The 21,332-nt window shown below is 56.5% G+C and overlaps 2 protein-coding genes across 2 annotated transcripts in view; one reads left to right on the forward strand and one right to left on the reverse strand.

Moving 5' to 3' along the window:
- Positions 1-336: 336 nt before the first annotated feature.
- HTR6 (5-hydroxytryptamine receptor 6) lies at positions 337-14,319 on the forward strand (the record flags this gene model as incomplete). Its single annotated transcript, XM_080692380.1, has 3 exons — positions 337-1,050; positions 13,552-13,710; positions 13,888-14,319. 3 exons carry the CDS (start codon positions 337-339, stop codon positions 14,317-14,319), a joined length of 1,305 nt encoding a protein of 434 aa, XP_080548506.1.
- A 3,171-nt stretch (positions 14,320-17,490) lies between these two features.
- TMCO4 (transmembrane and coiled-coil domains 4) overlaps positions 17,491-21,332 on the reverse strand; it is a gene marked incomplete at both ends in the record, with an annotated part of 61,915 nt that continues 58,073 nt past the window's right edge. The window contains one exon of the mRNA XM_080692808.1: positions 17,491-17,895. Within this exon, the coding sequence (XP_080548934.1) occupies positions 17,491-17,895 (405 nt within the window). The remainder of the gene's footprint in view (positions 17,896-21,332) is intronic.

Consider the following 21,332-nt stretch of genomic DNA (forward strand, 5'->3'; position numbering starts at 1 on the left):
CATTCGCCCGCGCCCCCCGCTCGGCGCCCGGCCCCCCGTCTTCACCCCACCCTCAGGGGGCCCGGCCCCGCCCCAGGGCGCCCACCCAACCTCCGCCTAACTTTAGGGGACTCGCTCCCCAGGTGCCCCTCCCCAAGCGCACCAGGTCCCTGCCCCTCTGCCCCCGGGGGCGTCCATTTGCCCCGTCTCCCGCTCCTGGTCGCTGCCCCCGGACCTAGCGCCCCCTGGCCCTGTCTGGCCACCTACCCCCTGGGGGGCTGTCGGCCATTCTCACCCACAGCACCCATCCAGTCTTCCATCCCCGGCCTGCCGCCCACGCCCTCGCCCCCAGCCCCCATGGTCCCAGAGCCAGGCCCTACCAGCAACAGCACCCCGGCCTGGGGGTCGGGGCCGCCGGCGCCCCCCGGCGGCAGCGGCTGGCTGGCGGCCGCGCTGTGCGTGGTCATCGCGCTGACCGCGGCGGCCAACTCGCTGCTCATCGCGCTCATCTGCACGCAGCCGGCGCTGCGCCACACGTCGAACGTCTTCCTGGTGTCGCTGTTCACGTCGGACCTGATGGTGGGGCTGGTGGTGATGCCGCCGGCCATGCTGAACGCGCTGTACGGACGCTGGGTGCTGGCGCGCCGCCTCTGCCCGCTCTGGACCGCCTTCGACGTGATGTGCTGCAGCGCCTCCATCCTCAACCTGTGCCTCATCAGCCTGGACCGCTACCTGCTCATCCTGTCTCCGCTGCGCTACCAGCTGCGCATGACGCCGCCGCGCGCCCTGGCGCTGGTCCTGGGCGCCTGGGGCCTGGCGGCGCTCGCCTCCTTCCTGCCTCTGCTGCTGGGCTGGCACGAGCTGGGCCAGGCGCAGGCACCCGCGCCAGGCCAGTGCCGCCTGCTGGCCAGCCTGCCCTTCGTCCTCGTGGCGTCCGGGCTCACCTTCTTCCTGCCCTCGGGTGCCATCTGCTTCACCTACTGCAGGATCCTGCTGGCCGCCCGCAAGCAGGCGGTGCAGGTGGCCTCCCTCAGCACCGGCGTGGCCGGCCAGGCCCTGGAGACGCTGCAGGTACCGGGGATGCTCCGAAAGACCCGGCTTGTGGGCTGAGAGGAGCGGGCAGCCACTGGGGGCCCCCGGGGTGCCCGCCACTTAGCCAACACTTGCTGGTGGCCTGTTGGGGCCTTCCCGGCTTTCTTCTGAGCGCCGCCCTGGGTGGCTGACGGCCCACGGGACAGCCCCGTGGCTCGAGGGGCAGGCGCTAACCCGCGTGGCAGGCGACTAGGGAGGCTCAGCTTCTCCAGTATGGCACAGGGCTCCTCCTGGCATCACACGCTGGAAACTTAGGAAGTCTTTCCCGCACACTCAGCCACTCATTTTCAGGGCCCTTGGTTTTGCCTCCTGAGGGGGTGTGGTCTCCACCTCCACCTCCCTAATGTGGGGTGCTCGGTGCTAGCTCCTGCCTGGGGCCTCTGGCAGGCCCTCTGTGCCCCTCCCACCCCTGCTTCCATTCCGGGCTCCACTGCTCATTTTCTGCCTGGGGCCAGAGCAATTAAAAAAGAAAGAAAGAAAGAAAGAAAGAAGGAAAGAAAGAAAGAAAGAAAGAAAGAGACTGTGTTGTCACCCTAACCTAAACCCCCAATCGCACTCCAAATAAAATCTGACCTCAGAGGCCGGGCATGGTGGCACATGCTTGTAATCCCAGCATTCGGGAGGCTGAGACAGGAAGATTGTGGTTGGAACAGCCTCAGCTATTTAGTGAGGCCCTTTGCAACTCAGTGAGACCCTGTTTCAAAATAAAGAATAAAGGCCGGGCGTGGTGGCGCACGCTTGTAATCCCCGCGCTTGGGAGGCAGAGACAGGAGGATCGCGCAGGTTCGAAGCCAGCTGCGCGCTGGCGTAGGAGACCCTGTTTCCAAATTTTAAAAAAATGTAAAAATAGGTCTGGGGAGTGTAGCCCGGAGGTAGAAGGGCTTCCAGGAACCCCAGTACCACCAAAAAAACAAAAAACAAAAACAAAAACAAAACAACAACAAAAAACAAAATAAAGAATAAAAATTGGGCTGGGGGGGGTGTAGCTCGGAGGTAGAATGCCCCTGGGTTCCATCCCCAGACCTGCATAAAATAAAATAATAAAATAAAATAAAATCTCACCTCACGATGTGGCCTCAGGGTCTCCAGCCTCCCCTCTTCCGCTCCCCCTCTCTCTCACTCTGCACCAGCCTTGGGGCCCTCAGGACAGTTCCCAGCAGGCCTCAGGCATGGCCTGGAATGCTCTTCCCTGGTGCCGCTCCTGCCTGACTTCTCAGCCTCCCGTTCCCAGGACGGCCCTGACCTCTGCCTGCAGACCCCCCGCTCTGTAATTCTCCTCACAACCTCCAGCGTACTTGTGCACCTGGTCATCCTGGCTCGAGGGGCTGCATGAATCTAGGTCAGTTTTGATCTCCAGGGCATGTAGTAGGTGCGCCATAGTCGCTCGCGGACGGGAAAGGTGCTCTTAGCTTGAGGCCCTGCAAGATCTCGAAGTGGGGTGGCTGTCCTGCCATCCCGATGGAGGGATAGACCCCAGAGATTTAGGCCATGAAGCCTAAAGTCCTGGGCGCGTTCCCAGCTGGGCTGTCCAGTCATCTTGGCGTAGGCTTGGGGGGAGGAGACTCTTGGAGGTGGTGGGTTCCTTGGGGGTCATGGGGGGAGTTGGGACTTGGCTGAGGGATAAAAGACTGTCAGCCTCCTGGCAGTCCCCCAGAGCAGCTGGGCTGTGGCACCCGGCAGCGAGGTCAGAGCCGCACCTGGCCCTCACCTCGGAGCCCGGGCAGATGGGAATTTGGCTTCAGCTTTGCTTGGCTGCCTGTCTGTGCTCCCAGAACATTCTTGAGTCCCAGCAAGTGGCTGTGGCCGGGACTCGCTTCTTTAGAGGTGGGGCGGCTGACCGAGGCTGTCCACACTCCCTCCCTCCCTCCCTTCTTCCCTCCTTCCTTCTACTAGGGATTGAACCCAGAGGCATTCTCTGAGCCCTATTTGATTTTTTATTTTGAAACAGGGCTTCAAAATAAGTTGCAGAGGGCCTCAGCTGAAGTTGGCCTTGGGCTTGTGACTGTCCCGTCTCAGCCTCCCAAGTCCTGGGATCACAGGCGTGTGCCGCCACGCCTGGCTTTTCTTTTATACTGGTAAAGATTTACTGTTTTCTCAGTGTTGGGTGAGATGGTCGTGCCTGCTAAGGCGCTCCTAACTTGTGGCAGCTTCTCCTCAGGAGTTCCTTTATTTTCTTTTAAATCATTTGGAGAATAAAAGGTCTCTCTCCTGCTTTTCTGATATAAAAAAACAGGCGGTTTCTCTCAGGGACTGCACAGAGCGGTGAGCTCCGGGGCTCTTGGTGCTCTGACGCAGACAGATTGCGCACGATGCCTCAGCAGTCAAGACTCAGTTCTTACTCATGTAGGGCACAGAGAGGGCCTCCCAGGCTCTTGTGGAGAGTGTGGTTATTTTTCTTTCTGCAGTCCTGGGGACGGAACCCGGGCCTCTCACATGCTCGGCAAATGCTATTCCACTGAGCTACACGCCAGCCCTTAACTTTGGACTGGCATCGGGGATTGGACCTAGGGCCGCTCTGTCTCTGAGTTACACCCCCAGCCCTATTTTATTTTTTATTTTGAAACAGAGTCCCCCTAAGTTACTGAGGCCCTCCCTTAGGTGCTGACCCTGTCCTGGGAGATTCGATCCTCCTTTCTCAGCCTCCCAAGGACTGGGGTCACAGGTGTGTGCCGCCACACCCAGCTTTCATTTATCTTTATTTTGTGAATTTGCTTAGAAAGAAAATATCATATATCTTCTGGAAATGAAAGAGCCGTGTCCCTTGCCACAGGCAGAAGGTGGTCACGAACGCAAGTGCGGGGACGCTGGAGACGCCCCGGCACTGTCCCGGAAGTCCCTGGGTGCGGTCGATGTCACCAGGCCCGAGGCCTGCTTTCTTGTTCAATGTTCCGGATATTGGTGACCTGGTAAATCAACACAAGGCTTCTCCTGACCTGGCCAGAAGAGCTGGAGCTCAGCTCGAGGGCTAGCACGCTGTGAGGGCTAGCACGCTGTTCTTTATGGGCGTCCATATGTCAGCTAGAAGCATCCCTGTTTCCGACTCTACCTGTGGACGGCTGTCTCCAGTCTGGGCCGTTACCCAGCCTGTCCCAAATGGACCACTGCTGAGGCTGGCCTTGAACCTGTGATCCTCCTGTCTCAGCCTCCCGAGTACTGGGGTCACAGACTCGAGCCACTGTGTCTGGCTGGAGCGAGCTCTTGACGTTGTGGGTCCCCTGGTGTGGGTCCTCTGCTTTGGCAAGTTTTGTGTCCTTGAAAACCCTCAGCACATTCCTACCTCAGGGCCTTTGCACTGCCGTCCCCTCCGTCCCCTCCTCCGGGAGTGCCCTTTCTCCATATCTTCACATGGTTTCCTCCACTTTTTTTTTTGGCCTGTGTTCATTTTCTTCCTTGGTGGCACACGCTTGTCATCCCAGCATTTGGGAGGCTGAGACAGGAAGATTGCGTTTCTCTCTCGGACAACCTCAGCTACTTAGTGAGGCTCTTTGCAACTTAGCGAGACAACTTTTCAAAATAAAGAATAAGAGCCAGGCGTGGTGGCGCACGCTTGTAATCCCCGCGCTTGGGAGGCAGAGACAGGAGGATCGCACAGGTTCGAAGCCAGCCATGCTGGCTTAAGAGACCCTGTTTCCAAATAAAAATATAAAAAAAAAGGTCTGGGAGCTTAGCCCAGAGGTAGAAGGGCTTCCAGAAACCCCAGTACCACCACCAAAAAAAAAAAAAAAAGAATAATAGGGTCGGGGGTGTAGCTCGGAGGTAGTAGAATGCCCCTGGGTTCCATCCCCAGTACCACAAAAAAAAAAAAAAAAAAAGAGTAGTAATTAAGCCAGGGGCAGTGGTGGTGTACATCTGTAATCCCAGTGTTTGGGAGCCTGAAACAGGAGGATCATAGGTTCAAGGCCAACCTCAGCAACTTGTGAGGCTCTCAGCACTTAGTGAGACCTTGCTTCAAAATAAAAGAATAAAAAGGGCTGGGTGGAACTCAGAGGTAGAAGGCCCCCTGGGTTCCCTTCCCAGTAAACTCACTTCCCCCAAAAGAGAGTAGGAGCTGCCATCCCCACCCCAGTGGTCCTTGCCTGTCCGGGTTTTCCAAGTTATTCTCTCCGCGGTGTCTGCATTCACGGACCCTATTATATACTCACCCGTTTATTGAGCGATTGTTTATTTCCCCTGGCAGGATGCAAGCTCTGTGACAGATTTTTTTGTTTACCGCCATGTTCCAGCCAGGTGTTTATTGGCGACATGGGGTGGACGCAGCGCTCCGGGGAGCCGGGCCTCCGCCCCTGCTCACCCCGTTCACTGCCTTTGCTCAAGCCCTGGTCTCAGGATCGGGTGCTGGGATTGAACCCCCCGGGGCATCCTCCCTCTGAGCTACCCCCCCGGCCCAGTTTTATTTCTCATCTGGAAACAGGGTCTCTTTAGGCGGCGGACAACCTCACTAAACCGCTCAGGTTGGCTGCGAACCTGTGATCCTCCCGTCCTAGCCTCCTCAGCACTGGGATCCCAGGTGTGCACCACCATGCCTGGCTGGGGGTCAGTTCTTGTGTGGGGCGGATCCTAAACTTTTTGCTCCTTGGGTTCATCTATTCGGTGGCGTGCACTGAGCACCTCCCGTGTACAGGGGCTGCCCTGGGCTGCAGAGGTGGAGACAGACAAGACCGAGGAGGTCCTGCCCTTTTGGAATCTGTGTTCTAGTTGGAAAGATAGACTTGGAGAGGCCGGCATGGGTCAGGAACCACTCTCTCTAGGAGTAAAGAGCTTTTAAGAAGGGAGCTTTGCCCAGTGAACATCAAGAATTGATTCACGCCCAGCGTGGTGGCGCTTGCTTGTCATCCCAGCATTCGGGAGGCTGAGACAGGAGGATCTTGGTCCGCAGACAGCCTTAGCTACTTAGGCCCTTTGCAACTCAGTGAGACTTTGTTTCAAAATAAATAATAAAAAATAGGGCTAGGAGTGTAGCTCCGAGGTAGAATGCTCCATCTCCAGTACAGAAAAAAAAAAAAAATAAATAAATTCACTGCTCAGTGTTAGAAGACTGAAGCAAAGTAGTCTTGCGAGCCCCCAAACCAAAGGCTGGGGAGATCTCCTGGGTTGCTGAGGTCAGTCTCGGCCTCTGAGGAAGAACGCTCTACGGCCTCTCAAGCCAGAGATAAATCCCCTCTAATTTCCCACCTTCTGGAAAGCCTGTTCTCGTGGCTGGAATCTGAAGCGTCAGAGCCTCCCTTGCTCCGAGGCAAGCCTCCTGAGCCTGGAGAGTGGCCCGTCTGGGTGCTCCCCTTCTCTGGCCGCCGTCCTCCACGGGAGCTGGCCTGTTGCAGGGTCAGCCGGGTGTGGCCTGGAGCTGGGGCTTCCTCAGCCCGGTCCTGAGGGGAATGCCGACGCATGGGGTGCGCTAGAGCCCTTTCCTCCTGTGCCCAGCCCCTCAGCCCCAGCGCCCGCTCACTCGGATGCAGCCTCTGGCCCCCCACGGGGGAAGGGAGCTGGGCACAGGTCCCGAAGCCCCAGTTCCCCTCGGTTTGAGAACTGGAGAGCTGGTCAGCCTTGTTATCTCCCCTCCACATAAGCCTCTGTGAGAAGATGGGCTGGAAGAAAGCAGCGGCTAGTCGGGTGGGACATGCCCGTGATTCCAGGACTTCGGAGGCTGAGACCAGAGGATCACAGGATCGAGGCCAGGGCATAGTGACTTATGAGGCCCTGTTTCAAAATAAAAAAATAAAGAGGGCTGGGGTGTAGCCCAGAGGTGGGCTGCTCCTCGGTTTAATCCCCACTATCACCAAACAAGCAAGCAAGCAAACAAACAAATAAACAAATAAAGCTGTTAGTAGCTGGGCATGGTGGGACATACCTATAATTCCAGTACTTGGGAGGCTGAGACAGAAGGATCATGGGTTGAAGATGAGCATCCAACAGTGCAGTGGAGGTTGGGGAGCAGCTCAGAGGAAGGACCTTCTTTCTTTTCTTTTCTTTTTTCTTTTGGTACTGGGAATAAAACCCAGGGGGCATTCTAACTCTAAGCTATACCCCTTTCCCTTTTAATTTTTTGCTTTAAAATACGGTATTGCTAGCTGGGCGTGGTGGCGCACACTTGTAATCCCAGCATTCGGGAGGCTGAGACAGGAGGATCGTGGTTCGTGGACAGCCTCAGCTACTTAGTGAGGCCCTCTGCAACTTAGACCCTGTTTCAAAATAAAGAATAAAAAATAGGGCTGAGGGTATAGCTTGGAAGTAAAATGCCCCTGGGTTCCATTTTCAACACACACACACACACACACACACACACACACACACACACACACTCTCTCTCTCTCTCTCTCTCTCTCTCTCTCTCTCTATATATATATATATATATATATATATATATATATATATTTATGGTCTTGCTAGGTTGCTAAGAGTCTTGCTACTTTGACGAGGCTGTCCTCAAACTTGTAATCTTCCTGTCTTGACCTCCCAAGTACTGGAATTACAGGCATGTGCCACCACGCCCAGCTTGTACAATGCCTTCTTAGCATGCACAAACCCCAGAGTCCAGTCCCTAGTACTGAAAAATAAAAGTCCACTGGCCTGCCGGTAGTTTCAGTGTGTCCACCATGCTGATGGCTGGGCTTCGGGGAGGGGTGGGGCGGGGTGTGGTGGTACCCGACGGGATGCTGCCAGGGCAGGGGTGTGTGTGGATGCGGATGGTGCTCAGCCCTGGGTGATTCTGAAGGGCCGGGCATGCTCAGCCCAAGGGAGAGTAGCCGGAAGGGCCGCCGCGGTCCTCCTGCCTCCTCTGCCCCCACCCCCGCCGGCATCCTGCCTCTCTGGTTCTCAGCCTTCCCTCTTCCTCTGTCCTTTAGCTCTCAGCTCCCCTGCTTCTCTTCCTTACGCATTCCATCCTCCCCTCGCCTGCCCTGTCAGTCTCTCCCCCTCCTCCCCTCTCTCGCCAAACTGCGCATCATTCTGTCTCGGGGATCCGTCTTCCCTCCTTTCTGTCCTTCCTCCTCCTCAGAGGAGGAGGCTGTGATCACAGAAATATCTGCGCGGGGGAGGAAGGGCCTGGCCGGGAGAGGCTGGCAGAGGGGCTGCGCGGAGCCAGGCGGCCCGTGCAGCCAGGGCGGAGCTGAGGCTCGGCATCCAGCCAGTCTGGATGACCTTGGAGAAGTCCCTTCACTCCCCTGGACCCCAGGGCTGATGATATCTGTCCTGTGAGGCTGTTTGAAGAGTCAGGGAGATAGGCGTCCCCTGCACAGGCTGGGGTGGCGCTCAGAGGTGGAACACGTGCCTAGAGCCTTGCGAGGCTCCGGATTCCATCCCCGGCAACAATGCGCACACACACACACACACGCGTGTGGCTTTCCTTTCAGTGGTAAAATAACTGGTTCCGAGCCAGGCGTGGTGGAGCATTCGGGAGGCTGGGACAGGAGGATCGCGGTTCGCAGCCAGCCTCAGCTACTCAGTGAGGCCCTTGGCAATGTAGTGACACCCTGCTTTAAAATAAAGGATAAAAAATACGCCGGGGTGTATCTCGGAGGTAGAATTCCCCTGAGTTCCATCCCCAGTACTGCAAAAATCCAAACATCAACAACAAACCCCCAGACATCCATGTGGTCTTCTGCGGTGGCGCGTGTCATGGCGTATTTAAGCCCCGAGGCCGTTTCCAGATCTTTCTTTTCGCCCACAGTGCCCAGCACACGCTCCCGTGTGTCCAGCGCAGGCTGGAAGGGCCATGTGGAGTTTCCTCCATCAGCTGCCCTCGGAGTGACAGGAGCCGCTGGCGTGTGAGGGACCTGCAGACAACGGGCCACACGGGCCCGAGAGGTGGTTACAGGGAAGAGAGGTCAGAGGGGAATGGTGGTCGCCATTGGCTTCTGCTCCTTGAGGGTGTCTCGGTGACAGTCGTGGGGTTACGAGGGGATGCTGCCCCTGAGCACCGAGCAGGATGATGCCTCAGGACTCCGGCATCTCGTTTTGCCTCTGCGGGCCTCAGTTGCCTGGTTTACAGGATGGGCGTGATGACCCCCGCTCTCATAAACAGTGCGCGACTTGGGGACTGCTAAATGCTCACGTGTGGTGAGTGCTCAAAAGACGGGGGTGAGGATGCTGACGTGGGGTCTCTGGGGCTCGGGTCCCTCATTTTCCTTCTCTCTTCTGACATGCGTTCTCGGCTCAACTGTTTGGGGAGAAAGAAAAGTCCAGGGTTATTTCCTACTAGAGCGTCCCGGTTCATCTTCACCCCTTTCTCTGGAACTCCCTCTCCCAATGGTTGCCCCCAAACCGGGTGCCTCAGTCCCCCAGCGCCCGAGCACTGACAAGATCTCTTTCCTGGCTCACTAGTCATGTATGACTGGAACCTTCTGGAAAGTGTCTCCTCCCTCCCTGTGTTGCGTGTCACCATTGATAGCAGGCACGTGAAGCAGGCTGCAGGCTGATGGTGGCGGGGTTGGGGTGCAGACACTGGACCAAGTCTGATCTGGAGCAGAGAAAACCAGAACAGGGGGGGGGGAGGAAGGCAGACCCTATTTTCTTCCTGACGACTTGGCACCAGACTTTGGAGTTGATGTGTGTGTGGTGGGGGTGGAGGGAAAAGCGTCCTCGCAGAGTCCAGGCTGCCACACGGTGAGTCAGAGCATCAGTCCTGACGTCTGCGCTGCTCTGGGGAGGCCAGAGCTGCTAGCAGGAGGACGCGGAGGCTCAAAACCATCCCAATCAGCCGGGTGCAGTAGCGCACGCCTGGCATCCCAGCACTTGGGAGGCCAAGACAGGAGGATCACAGGTTCGAGGTCTGCCTCAGCAACTTAGGGAGGCTGTGTTAAAAAAAAAAAGGGCTGGGGGTCTAAAATTTATTTATTTATTTATTTATTTATTTATTTATTTATTGGTGGTACTGGGGGTGGAACCCAGAGGCTTTCTACCTCCGGGCTATACTCCCAGACCTTTTTTTTTATATTCTATTTGGAAACAGGGTCTCACTAAGTTGCTGAAAGCCTTACTAAGTAGCTGAGGCTGGCTTCGAACCCGTGTGATCCTCCTGTCTCAGCCTCCCAAGCACGGGGATGACAAGTGTGCACCACCACGCCCGGCTTGGGGGTATAAAATTTATAAAGACATTCAGAGGTAGAATGTCCCTGGGATCAGTCCCCAGTACCAAAAATAAATAAATAAATAAATAAATACAAATACCCCAGCCCCCCCACGTCCTCAAACCAGCACCGTGACCACCAGGCTCTTAGCACTTGCTGTGTGGGGCATGGTACTTACACTGCCGCTGTGCGCTGCACGTCCCCGCCCCCATTTTGCAGATGTAGGCCCGCTCACGATCATAGAGGAGGGAGCGGTGGGGCCTGGATCGAAGCCAGACCACCAGCTCTTGCCTCTGCTCCGCGCGGCCCCTCCAAGTCCAAGGGAGACCCAGGGCCTTCTTAGGATGCTCTTCTGTGAGTTTCCCCTCCACAGCTGTCTAACCAAATTTCAGTGGGGCAGAAATGACAGAACCATAGGTTCAGAGCCAGCCTCAGCTACTCAGCTCCTCCCCGCCCCCCACCCCGTCCAGAATGAGAACCCCTGGAGTTCCAGCACCACGGACAAGGCTCTGGAGCCTGGAGGGGGTGGAGCAGGGGCAAGGCGCGCCTGCCTGCCATGGGGTGGGATGCTGGCTTTGAACCTCCCTGGCACCGCACATCTTGGCTCAGCCTCCTCCGCCCCCTTTCCATCTGCGGAGGGTTGCCTGGGAATACGGTTCCCTCCCTGCCTCCTCCTGATCTTTTCCTCTCCCCACACCCAACCCCCTCTGGCTGCTGCTAGAGCAGAGCCGGGCTTGTGTGCGACTTAGGAGATGCGGGGTGAGCTGCTGCCGTCAGTGTTCCCAGGCAGCTCGCACACCCCTTGCTCGGCTCCGATGCGTCGTGCACGACGTCGCACGTCAGTGGTTATTGAACTGGTAAATGCGTGGGGGTGTGTGTGTGTCACTTTGGGTAACTCTAATTGGAAAAGTCAAGTTGGTTATGACCCATGGTGTCAAGGAGGGCTTCACACCCAGCGTCCATGGGCTTCTAGGGGATCCTGGTGGAAACTAGTGATTTTTTATTTTATTTTTTTTTGTGGCACTGAGGATTGTATTTGTGCTACCATGCCCAGCTAGAAATTAGAGATTTTAAAGTGGTCTCTGAACCCTCTGGGCGTGGGGGACTTTTCCCCCTTTGTGTGTGCATGAAAACTTAAGAACTGTTTAGTTTCTAGGGAGAGGGTGTGTGTGTGGGGGGGTACTGGGGATAGAGCCCAGGGGCTTACTACCTCTGGGCTACACTCCCAGACCTATTTTATATTTTATTTGAAAACAGGGTCTCACTAAGCTGCTGAGGCTGACTTAACCTGCACGATCCTCCTGTCTCAGCCTCTTGAGTTCTGGGATTACAAATGTGCGCCACCACGCCGAGTTTAGGGAGAGGTTTTTTTTTTTAGATTTCTTAGATGTTTTTTCTTTATAAAACTGGGGATGGAACCCAGAGCCTCACACATGCTAGGCAAGCACTAACCATTGAACCGCATCTCCAGCTATTTATTTATGTATTGAATTGAACTCAGGGGTAATCTACCTCTAAGCTATACTCCCAGCCCTGCTTTATTAACATTCTTTTTGCCATGCTGGGGGTTTAGCCCAGGGACATTCTACCTCTGAGCTACACCCCCAGCCAGCCTTGTTTTTATTTTTTATTTTGAAACAGGGTCTCACTAAGTTGTAGAGGCCTCACTAAGTAGCAGAGGCTAGCCACAAACCTCCCATTCTCCTGTCTCAGCTTCCCAAGTACTGGGATTACAAGCGTGTGCCACCACGCCCGGCTTTTTTTTTTTTTTTTTTTTTAATTTGAAACAGGGTCTAAGTTGTTGAGGCTGGCCTCAAACCCATGATCCTTCTGCTTCAGCCTCCGGAGTAGCTGTGATTCCAGGGGTGACCATCTTGCCCAGCTAGATTTTCTTAAATTTTCAAAGGGTCTCTGTGGTTCAAAGGTGAAGAGAACTTCTGGGCTACAGGGCTGTCTAGAGCAGAGAATGTTTTAAGGTTTGGGGCTGCTGTTCCAGGGGGTGAGGTGAAGCTGTAGCCTCCCTGGGTTCTGCCCTCCTCCCAGTGTCTGCCCGGGAGCAGCTTCTTTCCTGCCCCCCCGGCCCCCGCAGCCCACCGTGGAGAATGGAGGTGCTTGCCTGTCTACAGCACAACGGAGTCGGAGCCGGAAGATGCCAGGGTCCCCGGCACCCCTAGAAATCTCTATGGGACTTGATTGCAATGATTGGCTTTGTGCACGCATTCTCAGAAAACTAAAACAAAACACCTCTGTTGTGTGAAGTGTGAGGATAATTACACAGGCAAAGAAGCCATTGTTCCAAAATTAAAGAGAACCCATATGCAAAGAAATTGCTTAGACAGCAGCAGGCCCTCTTTTATTTTTTTTCCCCCCAATACTGTTCAAATGCAACTAATTCTTGAGGTGCTAAAGGCTTTGGAAGGTGCAAAGGCTCACTGCAGTATGTGCTAGCTGAGCTGGGTGTGGTGGCACACACTTGTAATCCTAGTCCCTGGGAGGCTGAGACAGAAGGATCGCAGGTTCGAGGCCAGCCTCAGCAATTTAGTGAGATAGGTCCTGTTTCAAAATAAAAAAATAAAATAGGAGCCGGATGTGGTGGCGCACACTTGTAATCCCAGCGTTGGGAGGCTGAGACAGGAGGATCGAGGTTTGCAGACAGCCTCAGCTACTTAGTGAGACCCTTTGACCCCCAGAACCAAGCAAACAAATAATCCAAAACCACGCCGGCAGCCGAGTGTGGTGGCGCACGCTTGTAATCCCCGCGATTGGGAGGCTGAGCCAGGAGGATCGCGCAGGTTCGAAGCCAGCCTCAGCTACTTAGTGAGGCTCTCGGCAACTTAGTGAGACCCTGTTTCCAAATAAAATACAAAAAAACAGGTCTGGGAGTATAGCCTGGAAGTAGAAAGGCTCTGTGTTCTACCCCCCAGTACCACACACACACACACACACACACACACACACACACACACACACCACAACCGCGCTGGCCGCGTTGAGGGCCGGCTCGCAGGCTGCTCGCTTCCTGCGCCTGGTGTGTGTTTGGGACCGTGCTGCTCTCTTCAACGCGCTCCTGGAGGTCCGTGTGAGCCTCTAGGTCATCATCAGGGCTCAGGATCTGGGTCAGTCTGGGCTCGTGCCTGCGGCTCAGCTTGAGGGTCCATGGCAGGTGCCCCGGTGCACTCTGGGTCCTCCGTGGTCAATGCTTGGTGTATGGCTGCTCTCAGGGTTTGGTCTGGGGCCGGAGCCAAGGTTCAGTTTGGAACGAGGCTCAGGCTTAGTCTAGGACTCTGGCTGGAGCTCGGTCAAAGATCAGGGTTCAGCCAGTTGCTGTCAAGAATCGGGATTGAGGGTCAGTCGGTGGCTAGGCTCAGGGCCCTCCTGGGTCTCCCTCAGCTGACTCCTGTGGTTTTCCTCTCCACAGGTGCCCAGGACCCCACGCCCAGAGGTGGAGTCTGCCGACAGCCGGCGCCTGGCCACCAAGCACAGCAGGAAGGCCTTGAAGGCCAGTCTGACGCTGGGCATCCTTCTGGGCATGTTCTTTGTGACCTGGCTGCCCTTCTTCGTGGCCAGCATAGCCCAGGTAACGTCACAGCAGGGTGCAGGAATCTCCCAGCCTCACAGCAGGCCGGGTGCAGGAGGGGGGCGGATGGGCCACCTCTGGGTGGCCGCGCTTGTCCGTGTCTGTGCCCTCCGGGCTGGGCAGGGTGGCCTGGTGCTCCTGCTCCGGGGCCAAGCATGGCGCCTCCTCTCCCCACAGGCCGTTTGCGACTGCATCTCCCCGGGCCTCTTCGACGTCCTCACGTGGCTGGGATACTGCAACAGCACCATGAACCCCATAATCTACCCACTCTTCATGCAGGACTTCAAGCGCGCCCTGAGCAGGCTCCTGCCCTGTCCTCACTGCCCCCGGGAGCGCCGGGCCAGCCTCGCCTCGCCCTCCATGCGCACCTCGCACAGCGGCGCGCGGCCCGGCCTGAGCCTGCAGCAGGTGCTGCCGCTGCCTCTGCCCCCCGACTTGGGCTCCGACTCGGACTCAGACTCCGGCCAGCAGCTCGTGGCCCAGCTGCTGCTGCCTGGGGAGGCCACCCGGGACCCTGCGCCGCCCGCCAGAGCCCAGGTCAACTTCTTTGGGATGGATCCCACGGAGCCAGAGCTGCGGCTGCATCCACCCGGTCCTCCCACGAACTGAACAGCTGTAGGGCTGGCCGGCAGGGCACTGCGTGGGATGGGACCCCGGCCCAGAGGCCTCGGGCCAGCTCGTGGCTGGCCCAGGAAGCTGGAGGTCATCTGGGACACAGCGAGCTGGCTCTGCTGCTGCCCTGGGACAGCTGGCTCTGGTGCAGGCCACTGCAGAACGTGGAGTGTGCCTTGTGGTTTGTGCAGGGGATGCTCGGAGGACTCCCGGAGCCGTGGGGCAGGACCTCTTGCTTCTGATGAGGCTGCAAACCTGAGCTTTGCCTGTTCTCTCGGCTGGTGGGAGGGAACGCATTCACCGTGGACATGCTGACGTGCTGGGCCCAGTCCTTTGCCATTCGAAGTGCAGCCCATGGACCAACAGGATTCTCATCGCCTCCGGGGAAGTTTGTTCAAATTGCGCATCTCTGCCCCACACCAGACCTGCTAAATCAGATTCATGTGTTCAAAGATCCCCAGGTAGCCAGGCATCGCGGCACACACCTGTAATCCCAGGACTTGGGAGGCTGAGACAGGAGGATGGCAGGTTTGCGGCCAGCCTCAGCAATGTAGGGCAACTTAGTGAGACCATCCTGTTTAAAAAAATAAAATAGGGCTGGGGGTGTAGCCCGAAGGTAGCATGCCCCCGAGTTCAACCTCCCCCAAACAATAAGGATCCCCAGGTGAGTGGCACAGACAAACACCTGAGCCCGGGAGTCAGGCAGGGCTCAAGCCGGGGCTCTTCTTCCCCCTCTGGCACAGGTCGCCTCAGCTCTGAGTCTCAGTTACACTGTGTGAGAAAGGGGTACCGATGTTGGTGTGTGTTACGTCTTGAACGTGTGCCTGGCAGCAGTAGGGGCAGGGGATGCAGGTCCTCATTTCGCCCTGGCCATCCCGTCCCTGGCTGTGGCTCAGATGGGCTATTTGTACTCCTGTTTCTTTTATGTGTGTGGAGCTGGCATCGGCAGCCAGGGCTTCACGTCTGAAAGGCAAGCGCTCTGCACAGAGCTGCACCCCAGCCCCACTGTTCTGCTAAATTTCCTTCTCCTTTCCAGCGCCCACCCAGATTCTCAGCATTAACTCTGGCTCCTCAACTCCTGTTCTGGGGGCTGGGCGGGGTCTCCTCGCTCAGGGGCCTCCCAGCCGAGTCTGCGCTGTCTCCCTGAGCAAGGGGCAGGTGACAGTTTGTTGTTCAACCTCAGGGATGGGTTTTGCTGCGCCCTGGGCTTGCCCACACCTAGAGGCAGACAGTGGGGAGAAGGCCAGGCCCTTGTCCCTGGGGTCATTAAGGGACACGGGAATGGTGGCTGCTTAGATCAGCAGAGCGGAGACCTGAAGCGCTGTGCGCTGTGGTGGGGCTGAGGCAGAAGACTGTGGCAGGGCCTGGCTTTGGGGCAGGGAGGGGCAGCTCTCGGCTCCTGGCTGGCCTGCTCTAGGTTCCTTTTGAGCCTGAAGTTTTTTTCTTCTTCTTTAAGGCCCGCAAGTTCCACCAACCCAAGCTCCAGGGCCCTCTGCGCAGGGCCGAGCGCTCTCCGTGGTGCTGACCTGATTTAACTCGCCCTGGCCTCTGGCTGCAGAGGGGCCTCGGTGCTCGCCAGGGCTTCCCCTAGGGCTCCGGCCGGCCTGAGGGGACTCTCAATAAACACTAACTGAAGGACACGCCTGTGGTGTGGACTGGAGTCTGTTGCAACACCGAGGGCTTGAGAGGGATCTGGGAAAGTGGAAAGCGGGCCTGGCCGGAGGGTCCTGGGTTCTGGCCTGGACTCTGCCCTTACTTTGCTTTGGGACCAGGCACAGGCACTTCCCTGGCAGGGTCTGTTTTCTATGCAAGACATGGACAATTTGGAGAAGCAGCAGGAGTTGTATAAAAGTTGGTACAACCAACAGATGCACAGACAGAGAAGCCAGGTAGCTGCTAGAGTCTACAGCTGATTTCCCGTGTCCCCTGGAGCATGTCCACGTCCTCTGCCTGGGCCTCAGTTTCCCCATCTGCATAGTGGAGGAGGACTGCTTCTGGCTCTGCCACTGGGGGTCAGTGGGAGGGAGAAGAGGAAGGCTCCTTTGGTTTCTTGACATGGTGGCCAAGCACTTGGGCGCCAGCTGGGCATGGTGGCACATGTCTGTAATCCCAGACACTGAGACAGGAGGATTGGAGGCTCAAGGCCAGCCTCTGCAACTTAGTGAGACCCTGCTACAAAACAAAAATAAAATAGGGCTGGGGGTGTAGTAGTTCAAAGGTAGAATGCCCCTGGGTTCAATCCCCAGTCCAAAAAAAGAAAGAAAGAAAAAGAAAAGGAAAGCTTTGAGAGTATACCCAGAGGCACAGTGTCCTGAACGCTGTCCTCAGTGGCGCACGCACACACACATGAGCTCGGGGCTCGGTGTCCCAGTGAGCTGACCAGCTGACCAGAGTTTAGTCACTTGGCTCGGCACTGACCCGCTGCGTGACCTTCGACGGGCCACCTCATCTCCCCGATCCTCAGCTTCCCAAGTGTAAGCTGAAGATGAGAACGCAGCCGCTCACAGGGCTGCAGGGCCGCCTGAAGCGATCCCCGTGAGCACTGGGTGTGTGGCCGGCGACACGAGGAGACTTTAGATCGTCGTTTATTACTGTGTCGTCCCTGGTCCTGCTCCGGGAAGCCCTTCCCCCGTGAGTCCGTGCGCCGTCACCAGGCCCCGTCCCACCACACCACGTGCTGACTCAGCGCTCACCCCTGGGGCCTTGTTACAATCATGCCCGCCCCCCATTCCACACGACTCGGGGTCGCTGTCTACTTTATGTCTATGTGACTGTTCCTCCCGAGTTGTGCAGTGCACAGGAGACAGAGCTGATCGGATCTGCTGCCGGTGGAGGAGAAGCTCTCCCTTGGCACCTGCACCTGTTCTCAGGTGCTCCGGGTGGGGCCTGGGGGCAGGTGGCAGCCCTGGAGTGTGGGTGGAGAGCAGCAGGCATCCCCCAGACCCCTGTGACCTCTTGATGGGCGCTCAGCCCCACAGCTGGGCCGGGAGCGCAGGAAGCCCGTGGCTGGCTGAGGGCCCTGGGGCCCAGGCCGCCTGCCTCCCCAGTCCCCCTTCCTTCCATTCAGGAAAGGGACTTGGGAATTGCCACCTTCCAAGCTCCCCTGGAGCCCGGGGTGGAGAGAGCTGCGTAGAGAAATCCAGGAAGATGGTCCGTCCCCTGCTGGGGTCAGTCCAGGCCTGGGCAGGGCCCCTGGGTCTGGCGGGCGCAGTCGGGGCAGCCCAGTGGGTTGGAGCCCACACCATGGCTGCAGGTCTGGGGGCTCTCAGCTGTGCTGGTGGCAGGAAGGGAGGCCCCTGCAGATGGGTCCAGTCCCACTGGCTCCTGGGCTTGATGGGGGTCAGTAGACACAGCCCCTCTGGGGGCATCCGTGGGCGTGGGCCCCTGGGTTTGCCCGTCCTGGAAGCTGGTCTCATCTGCTGAGGGCGCGGCTGCTGCCTGGCGAGGCTCCTCTTGTGGCAGGCTGCCTGTGGCCAGCAAGAGCCCCTTCTCGCCCCAGCCCGGCTTGGTGCGGATGCCCACGGCCTTCAGGATGACATCCATCTGCTTGGCGTAGTCCAAGTGGCCGCTGACCTGCAGGGGGACAGGGAGGTGGGTGGACAGGGCCCGGCCCTCCCTGGGTCCCTAAGCCATTGCCCTAGCGTCCTTGGTTAACCAGTTATAATCCTGTGGTTCGAAGCCAGTCACGCTGGCTTAAGAGACCCTGTTTCCAAATTAAAAAAAAAAAAAAAATATGGTCTGGGAGTGTAGCCCGGAGGTAGAAGGGCTTCCAGGAACCCCAGTACCACCACACACAAAAAAGATGAAGGATAGTTCTCTAAAAAGCGTGGGTCCCCCAGAGCAGGAAGGAATTTCCTGGAAGACAGAAGGCCGGGTGGAAGGTTTCATTCTCTGAGCAGCTGGTGGCTGGGCTCTGCTGCTCAGGGGCTGTGGACGGTGGGAGGCTGTCCTGTGCCCAGCGCTGTCACCTCAGCTGTCCAGGGGGTACCGTGAAAGCAGCTACAGGGGGGCCCTGAGTCGGGAGGAGGGCCTGTGAGGCCCAGTCTGCAAGGGTGTCCCCAGCTCGCCCCGTCCCTTCTCCTTTGGGCCTGGGAACTCCGGCGTGTGTGTGGGTACCCTTGCAGCGGGGTGTAGAGTTGGGATGGCTTCTGTCAATGGGGCGACTACAGTTCACCTGTGCCCCCTAGGTTCTGGTGTTAGAGCTAACCCCCAATCTACAGGGCTGAGGGGTGGGACCTTAGGAGGTGCGCGCATGGTGGCGCATGCCTTAGCGAGGCTCCGTTTCCAAACAAAATATAGTACATGGGAGGCTGAAACAGGAGGATCACAGGTTCATAGCCAGCCTCAGCTACTTAGTGAGGCCCTCTGCAACTTAGTGAGACCCTGTAACAAAATAAAGAATAAAAAATAGGGCTGAGGGTATAGTTCGGAGGTAGAAAGCCCCTGGGTTCCATCCCCAGTACTGCAAACCCTCCCCAAAACAATAAAAAAACCTAAAATATAAAAAGGGCTGGGGGTGTAGGTCAGCAGTAGGGTGTCCCTGGGTTCAATCCCCAGTGCCACAAAAAAAAAAAAAGAAAGGAAAACACCAGGAGATTCCTGCTGAGACTGCTGGGAGCCTCCCCCCTCTGCTGCGTTTGTATTTCTATGTAGTCACGAGTCATGCTGGGTTATTCAAATGATTTTTCTAGAAGAACACAAAGAAGTTAATTCCCTGTTCAAAATTTCCTCTTTTATCACCACCAGCTCTCGCTCATTCCTTACAATGCTTTCTTTTCTTTTTTTAATTGATTCTTTTTTTTTTTTTTTTTTTTTTGCAGTACTGGGGATGGAACCCAGGGGCATTCTACCTCCAAGCTACACCCCCTACCCTATTTTTTATTCTTTATTTTGAAAGAGGGTCTCACTGAGTTGCAGAGGGCCTCACTAAGTAGCTGAGGCTGTCCATGAACCACGATCCTCCTGTCTCAGCCTCCCGAATGCTGGGATCACAAGCGCGCGCCGCCACGCCCGGCCCTTACAATGCTTTCAAACAGTCCAGTGTGGGTACCCACACAGGTTTCCATCCTGGGTCCAGAGTGGCGGTCAGGGTGGGGCCGGCGCCCTCCCCAGGAGGAGCATATTTAGTGGCTGCCCCGCCCTGGAAAGAACACTGCAAAGAACCTTCTCCTGGAATCTGAGCAATGGGTCCCGGCCTTGGTTCTACTCTTGCTAGGAACTGGGCTGGTCCTTAAAATTCCCGGATCCCCGGATCCCGGCTTTCCCATCTGTAGATGAGGGTGGGACCTTGACTCTCTGCTGCAGGGGCTCAAGGGCCTGGAGCTTTGTAAGAACTCAGCACATGTTACCTTTTACTAGTGTGTTTCATATACAGTCCAAAACACTTTTTTAGAGACGTTATCCGAGTTGAGTTAGTGACACCCAACCTTGAGAAGTTGATAGGAAGAAATTACACAAGCAAGTCACAGCACAGTGCCTGGTATCTAGTGGGTGGTCAAGAAATCTTGGTTCCCATACCTAAGTTTTATTAGAAGGGGCTGTGTGTCCATTTGGGAGCCCCAAAGTGGCTGCTTAAGCTCTAGCCATCACATCTGAATTCCAGCCAACAGAAACTTCAGACTCATAGGAACAATAACTGCTTCTGTAAGGACAAATGAGAATCGCCTCCCTAGACCTTTTTATTGTGACAGGCGGGTGCCAGGCTCAGGTGTCATCAGGCTGGGAAGAAAGGAAAGTGTTTGTGGCCATTTGTACAAGCGACTCAGAAGAAAATTCTACCGCATGGCTGTTCTGGAACACACAGCTCTGGCTTCTGCTCTAATGGGTCCAGGTCTCAGCGAAGGCCAGCCCCATTCTGCACAGGCCCAGAGGACAAACACTGTCAGAGCTCCAATCTTACGGTTAGCTGAGGGTGACAGCAAGGGAGGAGGGTAGGGGAGCCTTAGCCCAAGAGCAGAAGGTTCTGGAACATTCCAGAGAGTTCTGAAGTATCTGATGTTGGAAGACTGTGTATGTCCCTGGCTGTCCTGATTGCAATCTCCTGCTGCTAGGATACACACAGAACAGCGCCACGCCCTGCGGTGGTTAGGATCCCTCCCTGGGGTCCACGGCCTCGACATCCCACGACAGCCCTCAGCAAACCCGTCACATCACTTGCTCATTGGACTGGAGCCGCGAGGCTGTGGGCTCAGGCGGAGCAGGGGCCACTCGTGACCCGGGTGTCATGGCCGGCTGCCCTTCATGGGGTGGACGGGCCCTGTGGGAAGTCCTGCGGGGCAGCCCTCCTTCTAAGTCTCTTGGGCCTCAGTTTCCTTATCTGCACAGTGGGACCAATGGAGACGTCTGCGCCACGTGGCTGGAGTGCGAATCCCAGACGGGCTGGAGCCCTGGAGACCCAGGCTGCACAGGGCCCGGGCCTCGCTCACAGGCAGCTCTGTAGCCTGAGTCTACCCCTGTGCAGCGGGGCGGGGACGCCTCCAAAAACATCCCCCTAGGGCAAGCAGGGCTGGCGCTGCTGGCTATTGCTATATATATATTTTTTAATGGTTTTGGGGACTGAACCCAGGGGCATTCTACCTCCGAGCTAAACCCTCAGCCCTATTTTATTTTTTATTTTGAAACAGGGTCTCACTACGTTGCTGAGAGCCTCACTAAGTTGCTGAGGCTGGTGGCGAACCTTCGATCCTCCTGTCTTGGCCTCCCAAGTGCTGTGTGTGTGTGTGTGTGTGTGTGTGTGTGTGTGTGTGTGTGTGTATTATATATATAATATATATATATATATATTATTCTTTATTTTGAAACAGGGTCTCACTGAGTTGCAAAGAGCCTCACTAAGTAGCTGAGGTTGGCTGAGAACCTCAATCCTCCAGTCTCAGCCTCCCGGAATGCTGGGATTACAAGCGTGTACTCTGGCTGGCTTGGCTAGCTATTGTTATTGTTATTCTTACTACAGAGTGTCTACTTTTGCCACGCCCTTTGCAAATACAGTCTAGAAGCAGCTGACATCTCCT

This window comes from Muscardinus avellanarius, assembly GCF_963383645.1.
Source record: "Muscardinus avellanarius genome assembly, chromosome: 3".
Lineage (NCBI taxonomy): Eukaryota > Metazoa > Chordata > Mammalia > Rodentia > Gliridae > Muscardinus > Muscardinus avellanarius.